Raw genomic sequence first — 19,572 nt, 5'->3', positions numbered from 1 at the left:
AGGAGAAAAGGCACAGGCACATAGCAGATAACAGATAAAACACTATTGTATTCTACAGAGCTTATCTGTTATCTGCTATGTAACCTGTGCCTTCTCTCCTTTTTTTACAGCTTGAATGGCTGCCCCCATGGCTACACAGCAGCTTATTATATAAATTATAGTAGTGTTACTGTAGCAAACACACCAGTTTTACCAGTGCAGGGCAACAGTGCATTATATTTTTATTACTTTAAAGCTCTTTCATTTTTTGGTGTTACTGTTCCTTTAAAGACTGGGGCCTTACCAGGGATCTATAAAAAGGAAAAATTATCTTTTTATCCCTCAATGCCTTATTATTGCCTTATTCAATGCAAGAGAGTACTTAATTAGCTTTGTCACTCACTGACACTGTCTAGAATTACACAAAAATATCCCCAAGTACTCTAATGTACAAGTACATTAGAGGGGATTATAGACAGATAGGGGGTGTTCTTTTTTCCCATAAAAATGATCAACGCCACCCCTTTAGTTAGATTAGAGGAATGGAACTTTCATTTGAAGCAGCGTTAGAAGTTTTTCACGGTGAGGGCAGTGAGGTTGGGGAATGCCCTTTCTAGTGATTTTGAAATGACAGATTCTGTTAATGCCTTTAAGAGGGGCTTGGATGAGTTCTTAAATAAGCATAGTATCCAAGGCTATTGTGATACTAAAATCTACAGTTAATGTTGATGCGGGTATATATGGTTTATGCATGTTAGTGTATAGGTCAGTGGACAGGTCAGTCTAGGTTACTGTGTGCCAGGTTCACTTGGAAGGGTTGAACTTGATGGACCCAATGTAATTATGTAACTATGTAACCAGAGCCACCATCAGTAATCATGGCATCCTATACTACTAAGTTAGCAGGGCCCTCCATGGTTGCTCACCAACCCTTTGGATGTTGCTCCCAGTGACCTCAAAACAGGTGCTCATTTTTGAACTCCTTGGCTTGGAGGCAAGTTTTAGTTGCATAAAAACCCAGTATAATGCCAAAAAGAGCCTTCTGTAGGCTGCCAGTCCACATAGGGGCTGTTAAATAGCCAATTATTGCTCTTATTGTCACCATCAGGAACCATTTTAATGTTTGTGTTGCTCCCGAACACTTTTTCCATTTGAATGTGGCTCGCGAGTATAAAAAGTTGGGGATCCCTGTGCTAGTGGGTTGTGCTCTGCTTTACATTTTTGTATATACTTTAGCTATAATAGTTGTGCTTCTCCACAAAAAATATCTATGTAAATCCCACAGAACTGCCCTGGAATGGAAACACTACATCAGGGATCCCCAACCTTTTTTTTTTTACCTGTGAGCCACATTCAAATGTAAAGAAAGCTGAATAGCAACACAAGCATGAAAAATATTCCTGGGGTTACAAAAAGTGTCTCTGATTGGCTATTTGGTAGCCCCTATGCGGACTGGCTGCCTACAGGAGGCTCTGTTTGGCAGTACACCTGTTTTTTATGCAACCAAAACTTGCCCAAAAGTCAGGAATTCAAAAACACCTGCTTTGAGGCCACTGGGATCAACATCCAAGGGGTTGGTGAGCAACATGTTGCTCCTGAGCCACTGGTTGGGGATCACTGCCCTACATCATAAAATCAGGTCCTAGCCCTATTCCAATCATTTCTTAGTAGAGTGTCAATGAAGACCTGGAAGCCAGCCAGTGAGTGCCATCTAGAGGTAAAGGTAGCACTAGCAGTAAGAAAAGCAGTTTGGGTATTCATAGTGTTACATGCATGTAACATGAATAGTGTTCATGCAGCTCTCCCCAACTGTACTTTAGACATACCTATATATATATATATATTTATTGTGGCCATAAGGTGGCCATAAACGAGGTTTCGTACGATATTATCGGTGCGTGTATGGCCACCTTTAATGTGTAGATTCTACTCACACTGTAAAGTGCAAAGTATGTTGGTACAGTATTTCTATGTCTTAAAAATAATTATACATGCTTTAACTAAGCATTTGGTCATAGAATAATGGAATATAGTTACAGGAAAACCAGCATGATGGAAGCATTGTTCCCTTAAAGGAGAACTATACCCCTGAACGCAAAAAGCACCCTTAACTATCAGTCGGTAAGAAGATGTGGGCCAGAAATGCTGCTGCACTACTCTGCATTTTTAGCTAGCAGTTAGCGATAGGGACAGAGTTTAAACATAAAAACAATGCGATAAGGGAGAGGTGAGGGGGGTTTAGCCAGTGATAGTTAAGGGTGTTTTTTGCGCCTGGGGGTATAGTTCCCCTTTAAACATGCATTCTGTCAATAAACTAGAATGGATTCTTTTCAAAGTTGTGTTAAAATGTGTTCAGATATTCAGCCTTCATTTGCTTACAGCTGCAAGATGGCTCAGGCAAAGTTGTTTTTCAGAATGTAGGCTATTTGCCAGTACCTGTGATTTAGGGAGGGACATTTTAAATAGTTGAGAACAAGCCGTGCTATTGCACAAAATCTTTATTAAACCCCATACAAGCCCATATAAAGCCAAATGTGTAATAAGGTTGTGTGTGTGCATTGCATTAAGTTTTATGCTAACGTTATATGGTGGAATTGGAGATTTACTAAGGTTGAACTAAATATTATTGCAACCAGGCACAAAAGGCCAAATTATGAATTTGTAGTGTCTACGTACAAATAAATAAGGTTGAGGAGACTGCCTCATACAGACAAAAGTGTCTAGGTAGGTTTCCTCATACACTACAAAAATTGACTCTAATGAATGTAATAGACTGCAGGCTCCACTGGGGCAGGGACTGATGGGAATGATAAACAATCTTTGTTGCACAAAATGTGTTGGTGCTATATAGATAACATAATACAAAATATTATTATGCTTACCCAAATATCAAAAGGATGAGGGCTAATGTCCTCTTATCATGACCATGCAATCCATTCATGTTCAGAACAGTACTTTGCCACTAATTATTATAGCATTACACTCTATGCATACAAGCAAAATCTATTTGATTATATCATTTTGGATATATTTATGGATAGTTGTTGATACTGTCAGATCAGTATCACTAGGCAGGGAGCAATCTATGTGAACTTTGGTTGCAGTGCAGGTAGTAGATATAAGTTTATCAGCTAGAATGCAAGCCAGGGAATGCATATGTGCCAGAGAATTAGATATGTGATGCAGTCAGAGCTGATTTTATTAGGACTAACTTGAGTTTAATTAAAGTTGCCAGTATGTTTGACAGTATGTTTAATTAAAGTTTGCCAGTATTTTTTTCCAAAATAAGGATCTTATGTATTTCTTGTTTAATTAAAGTTTGCCAGTATTTTTTTCCAGTATTTGGTCACAGCAAACTACAAAATAAGGATCTTATGTATTTCTTGTTTTAGTAGTAACTGCTGTCTGATTATCTTGCTTATGCAAGATAGACAGCGGTTACTACTAAAACAAGAAATACATAAGATCCTTATTTTGTAGTTTGCTGTGACCAACAGAAGCTCATAGCATACACTTTTCTCTGAAATAGAATTGGCTTTCCAGTTGGGAAACTTTAACTATATATGTATTTTATAGGGATGCGTCGAATCCAGGATTCAGTTGAATATTCGCCCAATCCATGCTCCTGGCTGAACCAAATCCTTAAAATCACGTGACTTTTTGTCATCGAATTTGAACATTTTTAGCCACACATGCAGCGCATGGTTCTCTTAAACCCTTCTGTGTTAGTTCAGTTTGGTATTCGGCTGAATCTTTTACAATAGATTCTGGGTTTGCCCAAATCTGAAAATAGTGGATTTGGTGCATCCCTAGTATATTAAGCAGTTATTTTGGGAAGGATCTACATGATTCTTTCCTGATTGGTATGGATCTTTTTACACACAAAAATGCAATTAACTAAACAACTGCCCCTCCAGCTCTGTACATTATGATTAAGTCTAGCACATAACTTCTGCAAACAGGTCATTGCTTAAAGGCACAGTAACACCAATAAAATGAAATTGTTTTTAAGTAATTAAAATATAAAGTAGTGTTGCCCTGAACTGGTGAAGCTGATATGTTTGCTTCAGAATGACTACTACATATATAAATATGCTGCTGTGTAGCCATGGGTCAGCCATTCAAGTTGAAATAAATGCATAGGTTATATAGCAGATAACAGATAAGCTCTATAGAATCCTATTGTATGCTATAAAGCATATGATATCTGCTATGTAACCTGTGTTTTTTCTACTTTTTCATCTTTAAATGGCTGCCCTATGTATACAAAGCAGGTAGTTTATATAAACTATAGTAGTGTTGCAGGGCAACAATACATTATATTTTAATAAATTTAAACCACTTTTCATGACCTTAAATTAGACAATACTCCTTTGGTCAGCCCTTTGCTGTCCAAACATGCTCGGTATCAAGAAGAATGCTTGTTATTAGGACTATTTCCCAAGCCCATGACCCAAGACAGGCAACATCAGACTGGTAGACATACTCACAGCAGTCAAAACAATTTTGGAATTCTGAACCAACACACAACCCCCACCAAAGCAGCTATGGGAACGCTGTTTTATGATATCTGGAATAGGTACCTGACACACAGTAGAACCAGAAGCAGCATAAATTTCTAGCTTCCTTTCGATTTACTAAATGGTGGGCAGAAGCTCTTTTTCTGGGAGAGCTAACCTCCCAACCCATGGTGCAAACGTGAATGTAAAGTTCCCATCTACTCCTCTTCTACTGATGGTAACTTTTCAAGTGCTTCAAAAGTTCTATGTACAATATTACCACAACCACAATTTACTTCTTTCTTGCCCATCTCCCCCTCTCTCTTTATTTCATACCATTTCTTTCTTACTTTTTTCTGATATATTGTTGTAAAATATCAATGATATTGATATAACTGCTGTCAACCCAAGAAATTTACACCCTGCAGATCCATGCTTAGAACTTTTGTAACACCGCACATTTTACATATCCTGATTGGCTGCACTAGTAATTTAGCATCTGTACTATCTCTGGTCTGAAAATAAAGAAAAACAGTTTCATAAAAAAGAAAGTTCCTTGTTGCAGTACTGACCTGGCCTGGAATTAGTATTTAGAAGTGCAGCAGGTCAAAGTGATGAAGCTGAAAAAAATATACAGAAAGAACACATATACAGTATATAGAACATGTATTTATATACAAAATGATCATGGTGAAAAGTTTCACACCTCTGAGCCAGCATTGGGTAATGTTGTGTTGCACTGTGTGCATTTCAACATGTATTGTTGTATTGTGGCACATTGCAAATGACATGACGCTAGCGCTATGTGTGCCCCATGCATGGCACATGTTCAGCGTGCATCCGGATGCCCTTCCTGGGCTATTTTAGGCATGTGAACTGCAAATCAAACCTAGCCTGTTGCTGATTATTTGCTTATCCGGTTTTGACCTGATTGACCTGCTTCCTGTCGCCTCTCTTATCCTCAGCCTATTCCCTTTGCTTCTCGATCTGGATCCGTTTGACCAAGCCTCACAACCAACTCCACTCCACTTGCTCCTTGTATCAACCTTAGGCGAGTTTTAAGAGTTGTGTGAGGTGCTTGTGGATCTTACCCTATACACTTGATCCTTCCTGGTGAGTCTGACACAAACATTTAACAAGTGGTGCATAGCTCTTGCATATGGTGCACTTTCAATTACAACTTTTATTAATACTGGCTAAGGTTATACCTGAAATATCTATGATCTTCCTATCTCCCCCACCTGTATTAGAATTCTTTTTTTTAGAAGCCAGTAGGACTGCATGCTTTATTTGCAGAAGGGCACAGGAGAGGCAGGTGTAATTTTTTTCCCTGACAGATAAAATTTCCCTCTGCCTGCTGTATTTTTTCTAGGGAGAACACTGGGATGCTAAAACGTCAAAACTATATAACACAGACAACAATTTCAAAAGTTGTTTAGATTATAGTTATAAGCACTGGGACTACTGGACTATCCTGCACAGCTAAAAATTAACCACAGTCAGCAGTGCCCGGACTAACTATTGCTAGAGTGCGAATATGGGGTCCTAAATTCTGAGGGAATTTTTTAACCATCAAAGCAACTGGCACAGTATAACGTTGTTTAGGATAGGTTCACCTATTAGGTAGTATAATTTAAAGGTGAACTCTAAGTATTTCATAAAAATCAGAAAAACTAAATTGTTAGAAAATTCTAAAACTAATACATTTGGAAATACCAGACAATAGTCACTAATTCAGCCAGAAAATAAAAGCTTCAGCATCCAGCAAATATGTAATTTAATTTAAAAAGCTAGAGGCTGAACATGTGATCCACTCATTTAATTTAAGGACACAAACATAGCAGGCAGGTGTTTTTTTTCTCTCCCTAGCATCCCCAGAATGAATAAGTGCTCTGTGAATGATAAACCAAGGGCAAGCAGTGAAGCTGTCACTTCTTTCAGAACAAAGATTGTCTAACAAAATACAAAACAAAAACAAACCCTTTAAGTGCCACAGACTGTAGAATCTGTGGTGCTGTACCAGCATTTAAAGCTTCCTGGTTCCTATTCTTTGACCTGTTACATTGTATTCAGGTTTATCTGGAGTGGAATGGACTGAAATGGCAGTGTTATTGATAATTTTGGAGATTTTCAAACACACTTTCAACATCCTTAGGAGAGGCACTTTTGCACACTTAGTTACCAACTAATCTTATTTCCTAGGTCAATATTTTTGACTCACTGACCAAGTGCATAGAAGTAATTCCACATTGCATCATCGGGCATGAACTATTTGGATGAGCATTTATTTTTTAAATTGGGGGGCCTGGGTGGGCACTGAGAAAATAACCCTGGCCCCATGAGTAGGAGGACCCTGCTAATTCAGTAGTAAGAGGCTCCATGATTTATTTTTTTTTAATCACAAGGTGGTGTGTAAAACTTGGCAATAATGTGTGTAGTCTCAGCATTCACTACTGTTTATTTATTGTTTTAAATATAGGTTGTAGAGCTTGCTTGAAGAAGGCCCCATGCTTTTTGATGGTTGCCTACACCCCACTAACAGTCAGTTTTCAAATGGTTGCCCACACATACGGTATATACTCGAGTATAAGTCGATCCGAATAGAAGCCGAGGTATTTTACCTTTCTTAGGTATTTTACCTAAGAAAACTGGAAAAACTTATTGACTCGAGTATAAGCCTAGGGTGGGAAATGCAACCGCTACTGCTAAGTTTCAATAATCAAATAAATAACAGATAAATAAGTAGCTAACTTTAGAGAAAGAAAAACGCTACAGCAGCAGACAAAAGCAAGTTTTGTAAATAACAAGTTATTGTACCAATTACTAAAGGTGCCCATACACTATAAGATCGCCAAGCGAGCGGATCTTCACCCGATATCCCCACCTACTGGGGCCAAACGATCGGATTACATTTGAGTTTATGGGGCAGTCGGTTCGGGGACCGCATCAACGAGCCGATGCGGTCCCCGATCCGACCGGATTTTCTAACCTGGCCGATCGAGATCTGGCCAATTTCTGGCCAGATATCGGTCGGCCAGGCAGCTCTGTTCTGCCCATACACGGGCCGATTAGCTGCCGAACCGATATCGGCAGCTATAGTCGGCCCGTGTATCGGGACCTTTACTCTGGCTCATTGTGCAGATGGATGTGCATATGTAACGCGCTCATTGCGCGCATCCACCCTCCCTTCCTTCCTCCCTCCCTCCACTTGTGTCCGTGCATACCACCCTCCCTTCCTCCCTCCCTCCACGTGTGTCCGTGCATACCTGCCGACTCTGGATCTGCAGATGTAACGTGCTCGTTGCGCGCACCCAACCCCCCCTCCCCCTGTGAACGGACGTGTATCCGTGCGTACCTGCGTGCTCATGTCCGTCCCCGGGAGTCAGCACATCCATATACTCGAGTATAAACCGAGGGTTACTTTTTCAGCACATTTTTAGTGCTGAAAAACTCGGCTTATACTCGAGAATATACGATATATAAGGGCAATGACACAGAGAGCTCATGGCTACAAAATAGACAGTAATGATCTTTGTCTATATGTTTGTTTTAGCAAAGGCAATTCTTATTATTGTCTATGACATTTCTCTAATCTTAAAAGACATATTACTGCCAGGATTTGTAGACTGGCACAAGAAAGTAATTGGTAATCACCAGGTAATGCATGCATGGAAGGCACAAAGGCTATTATTTTATAAAAAGTTTTTATATGAATTTTGACAGACCTGTTTTCTGTTAAATCTACATCTACAATGTATACCCTATGCCAGCCACCTGCTGCACGCCTACCAAGCTCTGCAACCCAGTGCAACAAGTGATCAGGCAACTCAGACATTTTTACAGTCAACATGTGAGAGGCTAAAATAAATTTAAATAGCAATATAAAATATTCCCTTTATGGTTTCAACCCTGGAAAAGCCCTGAGCTTACACAGAGCCAACATATAAGAGTATTCACATCAGGAATGAAAAATTGACAGACGTGCAGAAGTAAACATCATTGGGTGCATCCTCAAAATCATACAACTCCTGTATTTCCATGCACAGCATGGCTATGATAGAGGCAATACATGAATTTGGCTTTGAGTTTAAGCTGCCCTTTGTTATTCCAAACTTTAGACTACTGTCCCATTATACACTGTAGAGCAGGAGAATGCACAAGAGCTACTCATGTTTAACAAGGCAGTAAACCAGTCAGAGTAATAATGATGAGGGCAAAAGAATGTTCATTCGTGAGAAAAGTGACTGAGAGGAATAGTCATAAAATAAATAAATGGTGCCTGAACGTCAGTGCAATTTAAGGTAAACTTGAATAATTAAAAATATTTCTGTAACTAGGGATAAGTGAACTTTTTCACCCAGCACAGTTTTGCTGTGAAATTTGTGGTTTTGTCAGCAGCAAAAACATATTGGAACCTGTGCTACAATTTCAATATGGTGTTTGTTCTGCCAGAAAAAAATGCAGTCTGTTGCACCAGGCAGAATTCTCACTATGCGCCCCTTGCCTTTCATGTCAACCAATGGAAAAAATGCCTTAGCTGCAATGTCATTTCGCTTTCCCATTGACTTCAATGCATAATGTAAAAAAAGCAAAACTCCACAAGTTAATTCATCACTAGCTGTAAACTGTATTTTTTATACTATTAACTAAATAATATTAATAGATGTTAAATCTCCACTGACCCAGGAAGAATGCTCATTGCTATAGTAGATAAAAAAAATACAGATAGAAAGATATACAGATAACATTACAGTCCTTGTTATTCTGATCTGTGCTTTCTTGTCTTTCCATCCATCCCATTTAATTCCAGAGTGTAATACTTTACAAGATAATTCATAGTAAGTAGGCAGCTTGGTGTTGACAAAAGTATGGCCCATTCAGACTTCCCAGGGTATGGCCATTGAGGGGGAAGGGTGTCCAAAATAGGAAGGGAAAGAGTGAATAGTGCAAACTTAGCGTGAGGCAAAGATTTTAGGTTCCTCTAGTCTATGATGTGTTTTGTGGGACAGGGCAGCTGCAGTTATCAACAGATGTTTCGGCAATAAATAATTGGTATCATCTCAGAAAAGGCTCATCTACCTGTGGAGAGGGCATAATGCCAGAAACACGGCTCTGCTATTATACCCACATTAATCTCTCATCTAGCCAGGTTTCTCAGGACGCTTGCTGCAGGTGTTCTTTCTGAAAGAATCCAGACTGTACCCTTTTAACTTAAGAAGCTTTGCAGGGGTCACAGAAGAGGTCACAATCAGCCATAAATTTCTGTCTATGGTCACAAAACAGCAGAAATAAAATGACAATACAGAATCAGTCTAATGTTGGGACACGGTCAACCAAATGTAAGGGAGCGGCTGATTTCCAAAGGCATTCCCACTAATATAGAATAAAAGAGCCATCCTTTATTGAACAAGGGCTCTCAGCTTTATATCCCTAGGACATAGTGCAACAGTGCTATAACATCTATAAGCAATTTCAACAGTGCATCCCAGATTCATTCAGCTGATTTTTTTAAAACTATATGAATAATATACATATGTATATTTTTTTTATTAATGAGTATAAATTATATGTCTTAAGGTATTTTACAATGCTAAATATATGAGGAAAATTAGATGTTAGTATCACTTTAAGCAAAAATCAGCCACCTCTCCAGAACAATAGTTATTGTTTGTCTAAACAGGAGAAACCTTCTGCTTTAAATACATTTCTTTCAGGAGAAGAAACCTCTACATTTAGGTTACAACATATTTCTCACATATTTTGCAGGATGTTTGTCAAGCTGCAATTCACTTAGGCACACTTGCATCCTGTAATTTGACCAGCCTTTAGCAGATAGGAATATCAGAGTTTCCTTTGTGTGTTGCACCTATAATGCTAAATGCGCATGAGGCACAGCATTGACTTCTCTCCACCTGCAAAAAATGCAAAAAAGAGAGAAGGCACTGCGCTTCCATCCTTTCTGTGGTGTCTTGGGGCAGAAACACAATACAGTACATTTTTACACCAATATCTCATTTATAAATATTGGGCAAATTTGCCTGTGGACAGTAACCCATAGCACCCAATCAGCGACTTTTTTTTTTAGAGCCAGCTGCAGGAAGAACAATTAATGCAATTTGTTTGGTTGCCATGGTTACTGCCCACAGGAAAATTCGCCCAGTGTTCATAAATAATGCTAACACTGCACACAGGCTTAGCCCATGCAATGTTGGTGTCCTTCTTGCATGGAGTTTGATTGCGTTATTGAAACTGCACACTTCAGCACACAATGTTTTGCACAATGAAGCTGAAATGCTGGGTAAAATCTTTTCCCCAGCTTGTTGCAATAAAGATTAATAAATCAGCCCTCTGATCTCTATGTTTTTGTTCCATGAAGTAAAAAAAGATTTAAGGGCTCATGCCCCATGCAGTGTGCAAAGTCCAAAAAAACAGCCTGCTATAGGCACAAGGTAAGAACGTCATGACACTCTTGCACCGCTATTGAACTTGCATCACCAGGGTCATAAATGACCCCTTTAATCTTAAAACATTTGTCAAGAAGTGTACATGTATAGCTACTAAATAAATTGAGTAGAAGCAATGTGTACGCAACTGAACCGGCAATTAAATAATCCTTAATTATGACTTAAGGAAAATTATTTATTTATAAGAAGGACCCTTTCACTAAAAATGATTATCTTTCACTTTAAAGTGGCCATACATGGGAAGATTACAGCTGCCAATTCAGGCCCTTCAGACCAATTTAGAAGCTGATTGTCTTTGTATGGGACCCTCAGACAGGCCTACCTGGTCGATATTTGGCCAAAAATTGTCCAGATGTCGATCGGGTAGGTTTGATTTTCATGTCAGATTGAGGACCGCTTTCGATCAGTGATACGGTTCTGGCTCTAATGACTCATATTTTAATCCTGGCCAAATGATCAGATTAGCACAATATTGCCCAGCTTAAGGTGGCCATACACTCCATACACATTGGGTCAAATTACTGGGATAGGGGCCACTGGAACAAGGATCACATCAAAGTGCCGATGCCCTACTTGTCCTGACGGGATTTTGTAACCTGCCTGATTGGCAGGTTATGATATCGGTGAGGTAGGCTTGTCTAAGGGCCTTATACAAAGGCTGATAAACTGCTTACTCAGACCATCAGCAGCTTATAGCAGCCTGTAAATGGCCAAATGAGAGGACCTTATAGTGTATGTATTTATAACTGAATACTGGCAAAACAGCATCCTTAGTTGTCAAAAAAAGATGATGCGGAGCTTTATATACAAATAAGCCCAGCATTATGGCAGCTGCCTTCCACTTGTATAAATATATTCCATATCTGTATAAAACATACCCTAATAACAGTCAACACTCTTTTAAATAATTTGTTATAGTGAATGAAATAAACACTGTTTATAACAAGAAAGGTGATGATAAAAAAATAATTCTTATATCATAAAGTGTAAGACAAGGGAGGTAGAGTCAAACAAGGTACAAAATAATATGTCTGTGATAAAGCTAAGGAAAACTGCTCATGTTGGGATTAAGAGCCACAAGGGACAGGTGATTTAAGCCATACCAGTAAGTCATGTAGCCTTGCATTGATCATATCTTGCAGGTTTGTTTTGTCTTCGGGCCTTACAGCCTGTTTGTATTGCCATCTCTCTGGCACAAAGGGCCACTTCATTTCCTTTGCCTCCTGAATCAAGGTCTTAAGATCGTCCGGGAAAGAAGCTGGAAAAAGGTCAGAGTGCATGTAAGGAAATCTCCAGTGCATAAAGGGGCAGTTTATCTGCTAATGTTGTGTTGTGCACCTCACATGTGAAAAGCAATTTTCCCACACACCTATCAGCACTCGCTGCACATTACTGCCTTTCACTAAAACATTCATAATAAGAAATGTCTGTCAGTTAAAGAACTATTTTGTTCTGCCCTCAAGCAAAACTAGTTCATTCAGCCATTTAAAAGGTCTTTTGGGAGGAAGTTAAACATTTTGCTAACTGTCAATGAGAGGACACACAATGAAAATGCCTTTACTTTCATCAGGAAATGAGCAATTTAGTTTCACCTGCTAACAATGTTTTTGGCCTAGGTACTTAAGGACATGGCTGCAGGCATCATATATTCATTTATCAACATTTCTAATCAGAAATACGTACATTTCAAGAGGCTTTAATGCATCCCATAAAATGAACATCTTAGAAAGATACTGTTCCATAATACAGTTTCCTGTTCCTGATACTGTTCCCTTATGGTTGATCAATGATAGCAATGCTCTACCTCAGGAGACCCAAAACCAATTTATGTTAGGATCTTTTGGCTTATCCTTCTGCATGGTCTTTTAAAAATTACTTGCAAGTGTAAGAAAAAAATTATTTGTTCTTCCCACAAGCTGTACATTATCATCATCAACACCACCATTTATTTATATAGCAGCAGTAAGTTACACAGTACTTTATAATAATTTATAATAAACAGCTATACAATGACTTAACAAACAAGAGTTACAGAATCAAAATAGGATCTAAGGGCATTGGGTATTCACCAAGGAACCAAAGGCTTCAGATTTAATGACATCAATATAAAAAAGTTAAAAGGACTCCTATGTCAGTCTAGGCAGACCCTTTCATGCTATGTACTGTATAATGCCATGAGACATCTTCAAAAGGTACAATTTGTACTCCCCACAGCAAGATATAATACAACTCTCAAAAGATATTTATGGCAGGAATGACCTGTCACAACCAAGCAATTAAATGGGAATAACTATGGCATTTTTATATAGCCTAACAAACAGACCACCCAAAATGTACAGTGCTGGGAGATCAAGGCTGTGCACGCTAAAGAAAGATTTTCACTCAGCAAAGGAATCCCAGTGAAATTGCCCACAGCTATAGAACAACTTTCTGTTTGGTTGGGGGCTTTCACATATAAACATCTCTAAGGAAAGGCTCACTGAAGCATGTTGTATGTATATATCAGAACAAACTGTTCAGTAAGTGATTATTAAACAAGATCAAATTGGCCCACTTTGTAGCAAAAAATATCACACCAAAATGGAATGACATTTATCTATCTAGACAAAAATAACTGGTCTGCACTCACCCATTATTAATATATATATAGTACATTAAATTCTGGGAGCGTTTGCCTATATTTTGCAAAACATTCAAGCTGGCCAAAAGTGCAGAGGACCTCTTGTATCTGTCTATATAAATGTTATGTTCATAGCTTCACTGGATGCCCGCTTAATGGTTTAAAATGTAATGGTGAGCACAGCTTTCCCTTTTTTGCTATAGTATATACAAGAGAAATGGCAAGCTCCATGTTGTAGCTCCCATCCTTTCCAGCTACAGTCAGGTTCTCCCAGTGGTGGTCAATAAAAGGGCAACCATTTGGGAGTTTTAGGCTGATGCCACACGTGGCGTTTTTACGCTGCGTTTTTTCTCAGCCTAAAAACGCCGCACAAGCCACACAGCCCCTGACTATGGCGTTTTTCAGCCTAGTACTGGTGCAAATCCCGTTTCCATGGTGCTAATAGTGCAAAATAGTAAAAAAATGCCGCATATTTCCGCTAGGTCTGGCAGCTGCCTTTGTGTATACATAGGAATAGCTTGCTTTGCAAATACTGGCGTATTTCAGCCAATGCTTGAAATATCCGTGCTAAGGCGTTTTCTAGCGTATTTCCGCACTGTGTGGTTTGCTTCGAATCTTTTCAAGTTATTTCTATGGATGATGATATCAGGCGTTTTTCAGCCACTGAGAGAATTAGAAAATACGCTGCGTAAAAACGCCACATGTGGCATCAGCCTTAACCTTGAAATCTAGCAACTCAGTCCCTGTGTAAAATGTATAATGAAGCAGTAGAATTCTTAAGGAATCAGATGATTGGCCAGACCTGGGATGACGTAGTTGACCAGCTTGAAATATATTGCAATATATAGACAATCCCTGTTTTGTTTAAATGGAAGGGCATTGCTTGGTAGCTTAAAGGAACAGTAACGCCAAAAAATAAAAGTGTATAAAAGTAACAAAAATATAATGTACTGATGCCCTGCACTGGAAAAATTTGTGTGTATACTTCAGAAAGTCTACTATAATTTATATAAATAAGCTGCTATTTAGCCATGGAGGCAGCCATTCAAAGGAGAAAAGGCACAGGCACATAGCAGATAACAGATAAAACACTATTGTATTCTACAGAACTTATCTGTTATCTGTTATGTAACCTGTGCCTTTTCTCCTTTTTTCCAGCTTGAATGGCTGCCCCCATGGCTACACAGCAGCTTATTATATAAATGATAGTAGTGTTACTGTAGCAAACACACCAGTTTTACCAGTGCAGGGCAACAGTGCATCATATTTTTATTACTTTAAAGCTCTTTCATTTTTTAGTGTTACTGTTCCTTTAATGCACAGAATGTCTTACTGTCCTATACTGATAATGGCAGAGGACCTCTTGTTTCTGTCTATATGAATTATGTGGTCACAACCTCATTGCACCCCCGCTTAAAGGTTTAAAATTTAGTGATGGACACAACTTTCCCTTTTTTTGCTAGAGTTTATGTTGTATGAAGTCTTCTTTAAATATCGAAACACCTTACAATCATACAACGAAGTATATGAAACTCCTGAACAAAATCTCTTGTAGGGTCACACCTTGCTCCTCCAAAAATATGATGTGGGAATGTAGAGATCTATCTTAGATTAGATTTAAGCTGATTGTATTTGCATAAGCAGTGTGTTTATAATTGTAAAGTTATTTAGGTGTCCTATATACAAACTGTACTTTATATTTCAAAGAAAAATTTTGTAAAATGTGTATATTTCTCTTTTCATGTGAAAATTCCATTTACCTTATTGGAATGAACTAATGGCACAGTTCTAATGTGGGTATTTACTACTTGCAAAAATTCTTGACAGAGTTCTCTTGCACATATAAAGACTCCATGTCACATTATAAACTCTATGGGGAGTTTAAGGGGGAAAACATACTCAACAGGCAGGTGCTAATCTAATTCTTTAATAAATGAGCCTGTCCCTAATTATGCATAGACTTTGGTGTGGTGTATTACATATTACTGTTGTTGGCTAAATGTTAAACTATTCATGGCTATAGCAATGAAGTCACAACAGATTTCTTTCGGTGATTTGAAAGAAAAGCTGGTTTTGACAATGCTGGTCAGTGTTTAATTAGTGATAGAAAATGTGGTGGGGGTGATAGGATTGGGAAACAAAAGGCTTCCCAAAAGCCCCTCTATGGCACACTAAAGGCAACTGTGTTATGAGCAGTTCATCCGTTAGCATCATCTTTCCGTTATGGCTGCTTAGGACAAAACACCTGCCAGTGAGAGAAGGATTGTCTGTATTGCCAATCAGAGCCCTGAAGCGGAATACCCAAGCCATTAGTATCTAAATCAGCTGGCTAAAAAAAACTATTAGGTTTTCTATCCAAATCAGCTGGCAAAGAAAAGATTAACTTTAACATTAAAAGGAGGTAACTGGATTATAACCACCCCCCATCCAGAGCCCTTTTCCCCTTATAGAATAATGTATTAATTGCAGATATAATTATATATAGGGAATAAAGGCCCCCTATTTTAAAATAAGAGGATTTTAGAAGTTGCTGGGAAGTTCCATTACTATATAAAGTCATGAGTCTGAAGGCCGATATTTTTAAAATGACTTTGAACACCAACATGACTTCTAATACCCTCTATATTTTACAACAGGGGGTGCATTTTATAAAACATAAATCCTAGTGAATCATGTCATACAAATTACATCACTAAGCACTGAAGTTATTTGATTACTAAACACTGGGGCGATAGAAAGAATATTTTGTACAGGATATTCATGGCTCTTTTGTAATGTGTATTATACATTGTACATTTAGTGGAAATTAAACATGGAGAGGGGGTTGATAACAATCCTGTTACCTCTCTCCAGTCTTTAGGGATACAAAAGGTGTGAAATGCATGTTGTAGTAACCAGTGCTTTCCTTTTTCTACAGTGTCCCTGTTTTTTTTCACATGATCTGGTTGTGGGTGGATAATGTTTGAAAACACTTTTTTAGGTCAATTATGTACCAGATAAACAATAAATTTGCTTAATTCTATTACCGAAACAATTAATACAGTTATTTCTACTTGAAAGCACAGCTTCTCCTCCAAGATAGCCCAAGGGTTGGAGTTCACAAAGAATTATCAAATCCTTCCTTTGTCTTGCCTGTCATTACTTCCTCAAGCACTTCACCTTATGTCCAGCTTTAAATCAAGTGATTGCGGGTTATGCACTGACCATGTCTGGAACTAAACTGTTTTGTCCCTTGATGTTCAGTAGCACTACAGAAAGTGCAGCCGAAGCAATAGAAAGTGCTACCTGCTTTAGAAGGATTTTTATGTAAAAGGTAAAATGGGCTTTTACACCGGAAAAGGCAAAAGGCTCTTTTATAAACACACGTGGAAAGGTCTTAAATGTGTGCAACATTTTGTGTTGGTCAATCCGGCAGCTCATTCTTCTCTGATGCACAAAGTGATAAGTATAGGGCCCATAAAAATAATGTCCTATAATTAAAACCTGCCTTGTGCAGGTGTTACTTCCAGGTTTTCCCATAGCAGTAGCGTAACTACATATGACTGGGCCCCCCAGACAAAGAAATCTTAAAGGAAAACTATACTCCTAAACAATGTAGGTCTCTATAAAGATATACTGCATACAACAACCATGTGTAAAATCTGCTTCAAACAAACCATTTTCAGAAAAATATACTTTTTTAGTATTATGTGCCTTTTGGTAATCCTAAATAGAAAATTGGCATTAAGTACTAAGGTCCGCCCTTAGAAACATACGATTCATGGTCCACACAAACAAACCAAGAGCAGACATACATATAAGGTCACATCAGCCAATTAATGGGCAAAGTTCTGTCTTTTACTCCCACACTTCTTCCTGTTACAGTTAGAGCTGCATTACTTCTGATCAGGTGATCTCTGAGGGAGCACACAGACCAGCACAAAATGGTGGCTCAAGGTAAAAGATGTAAAAGGGCAATATTTAGTGATATCTATATTTTAGCTTGGAAGAATTCTTTAATAGGCCACTTAATATGATATAAACTATCAGATAGTTAAGTATTCATTAAAGAGGCATAGTGCATAGTGGGGCCCTGTGCACACTCAGCAGCTCACATGCTGCATCCCCTGCCTCCAGCCCCTGTCTTGTTTAGCCGCCAACCAGCCGTTTTCTTAATTGCGACAGGGGCGAACTTTAGGGGAATGATATAGGGGACTACAATACAGCAGGCCCCAAAGTTCGGGCCCACTCTCCCATGTATTGTAGTTATGCCACTGCCCCATAGTATATTTCCATTGCACATGCAACTGAATAGTGAATCAAATACTGAAACCATTATTGATCCCATAAACACCGTCTTACAGATATTAATGCTATTTATGCTTATTCAAGATGCACTTGCAGTCCCGTACTTTGCCAGTGGCGTAACTAGATATTACTGGGCCCCACAGAAAATGCAGTTTGGGGCCCCTAAAGTTGACCTGTTCTACCAAGATATTTTAAAATGGCTCTATAATTAGGGCCTTATTGGGCCCCCTATTCTCCTGCCACCGCCCCACCCCTTTAATGTACCTTTCTTACCCAGTCATTGCAATGTCACAACAGGGTCTGCTTCCTCTATAGTTACACCCCTGATTTTGCATATAGCCATCCATGTAGTGGGCCAAAGCAGGCTGATCCAATTATTTGGTTCCAAAGTCATCAATCTGATCATAATAGTGGCTCATTAAGTTCTTACCATCACTATTTTTAAATACACTCAATTTTGATAGGGCCCTGGTTTTGCAGTGTCTTATGTTGGGAATTTGGAGGGAGGATTCAGCAAGTGGAAACAAATTAACCCCAATGTTAAAGGGATGATGTTCTTGCTGGTGGTCAAGCACTGAAATCCTGTGTGAGTACATAGTTATTTTACATATTGTTCTCTGCGCTGCTCAGCCCCCCCCCCCCATTCATTTTTTTAAAGCTGGAGGTGAAAAACTCTATTTGGTCTATAGCTTACACTGCCTATACACCTGTTAATGTGCACAGACACTGCCAGCATTCAATAGCCTACTGTGTTGTCATGTGAATAAAGAATACAGGTATTGGCATTTTTTGTGTTTTCAGGTAAAAAAAGATTGTGTGCTAAAGGATATATTTTAATCCTACAGGTGGCAAACTACTCTTTGCACTGTAACCCCTAATTGTTTTGTTGTGCCATTGCAATGACTGGGTAAGAAAAGTATATAAAAGTATACAATGAGAAAATACAAAGGCCAGTCAAGAAATGAGAACAAATAATAACAAAAGAATAAACCTTCTATGCAAAGAAACACTTGTGTTTTAAGGGTATTGTTAAACATTTCGCTATGGTTTGTGAAGAAGTCATGATCTTTGTCAGTCTGAAAGAAAGTCTTGTGACATGTCTTTCACAGAGATGCGCCCTGCTATGGTAACAAACTACCGACTAACCACATGAACATTTTGTCTGTACACGTTCTAAAATAAAAAGGATGTAGGTTGTTACGTCTTAAAGTTTTCAAATTTATTAAAATAATTATGATGTCTGTATTTACATGGCAAACTGGCAACTATCGTAGCAAAGTGGCATCTATGCTAACAAGTGAGGTAGGGTTAATTAGCCGATGTATTTGCAGTTAGAGTGCCTGTATATCCATGAGGCTTATGCATAACTGCAGGTTTACAGAAAGTGGTAATTTCGTAAGGCAGCACATAACAAAATGAAAGTCTAGGCAATTTTCCAATATGCGTTAGTTAAACTATCTCAGTGATTTGTAAATGTGTTTGTTTTTAAATGCATTGCTGTAATTGTGGGAGTTGGGGACCTGTGGTTTTTGGACAACAATTGAACAGTCAAGGGTTTTTTTTTTTGTTAGGGCTCACCTCCCACATCTCACCCTTTCCGTTGACATAACCAGGCACTCCTCCACTTATACCATACCTATATATAACATCACATGAAGGGGTGCAGTTATAAAAACCAACCTCTTTGAATGAGCACTAGCACAAATGTGTGCTCCTGAGTGCT

The 19,572-nt window shown here is 38.6% G+C and overlaps 1 protein-coding gene across 3 annotated transcripts in view; it reads right to left on the bottom strand.

The window, feature by feature from the left end:
- Positions 1 to 19,572, bottom strand: part of alpk1 (alpha kinase 1) — a 99,868-nt gene that overhangs the window by 31,139 nt on the left and 49,157 nt on the right. For all 3 annotated transcript variants that reach the window (NM_001097274.1, XM_031895381.1, XM_031895346.1), the window contains 1 exon segment: positions 12,046 to 12,200. In NM_001097274.1, the coding sequence (NP_001090743.1) occupies positions 12,046 to 12,200 (155 nt within the window).

Source organism: Xenopus tropicalis, chromosome 1, assembly GCF_000004195.4.
Source record: "Xenopus tropicalis strain Nigerian chromosome 1, UCB_Xtro_10.0, whole genome shotgun sequence".
NCBI lineage: Eukaryota > Metazoa > Chordata > Amphibia > Anura > Pipidae > Xenopus > Xenopus tropicalis.
Note: the sequence above shows the minus strand (reverse complement) of the source record. Positions and strands in the feature narration are given on the sequence as shown.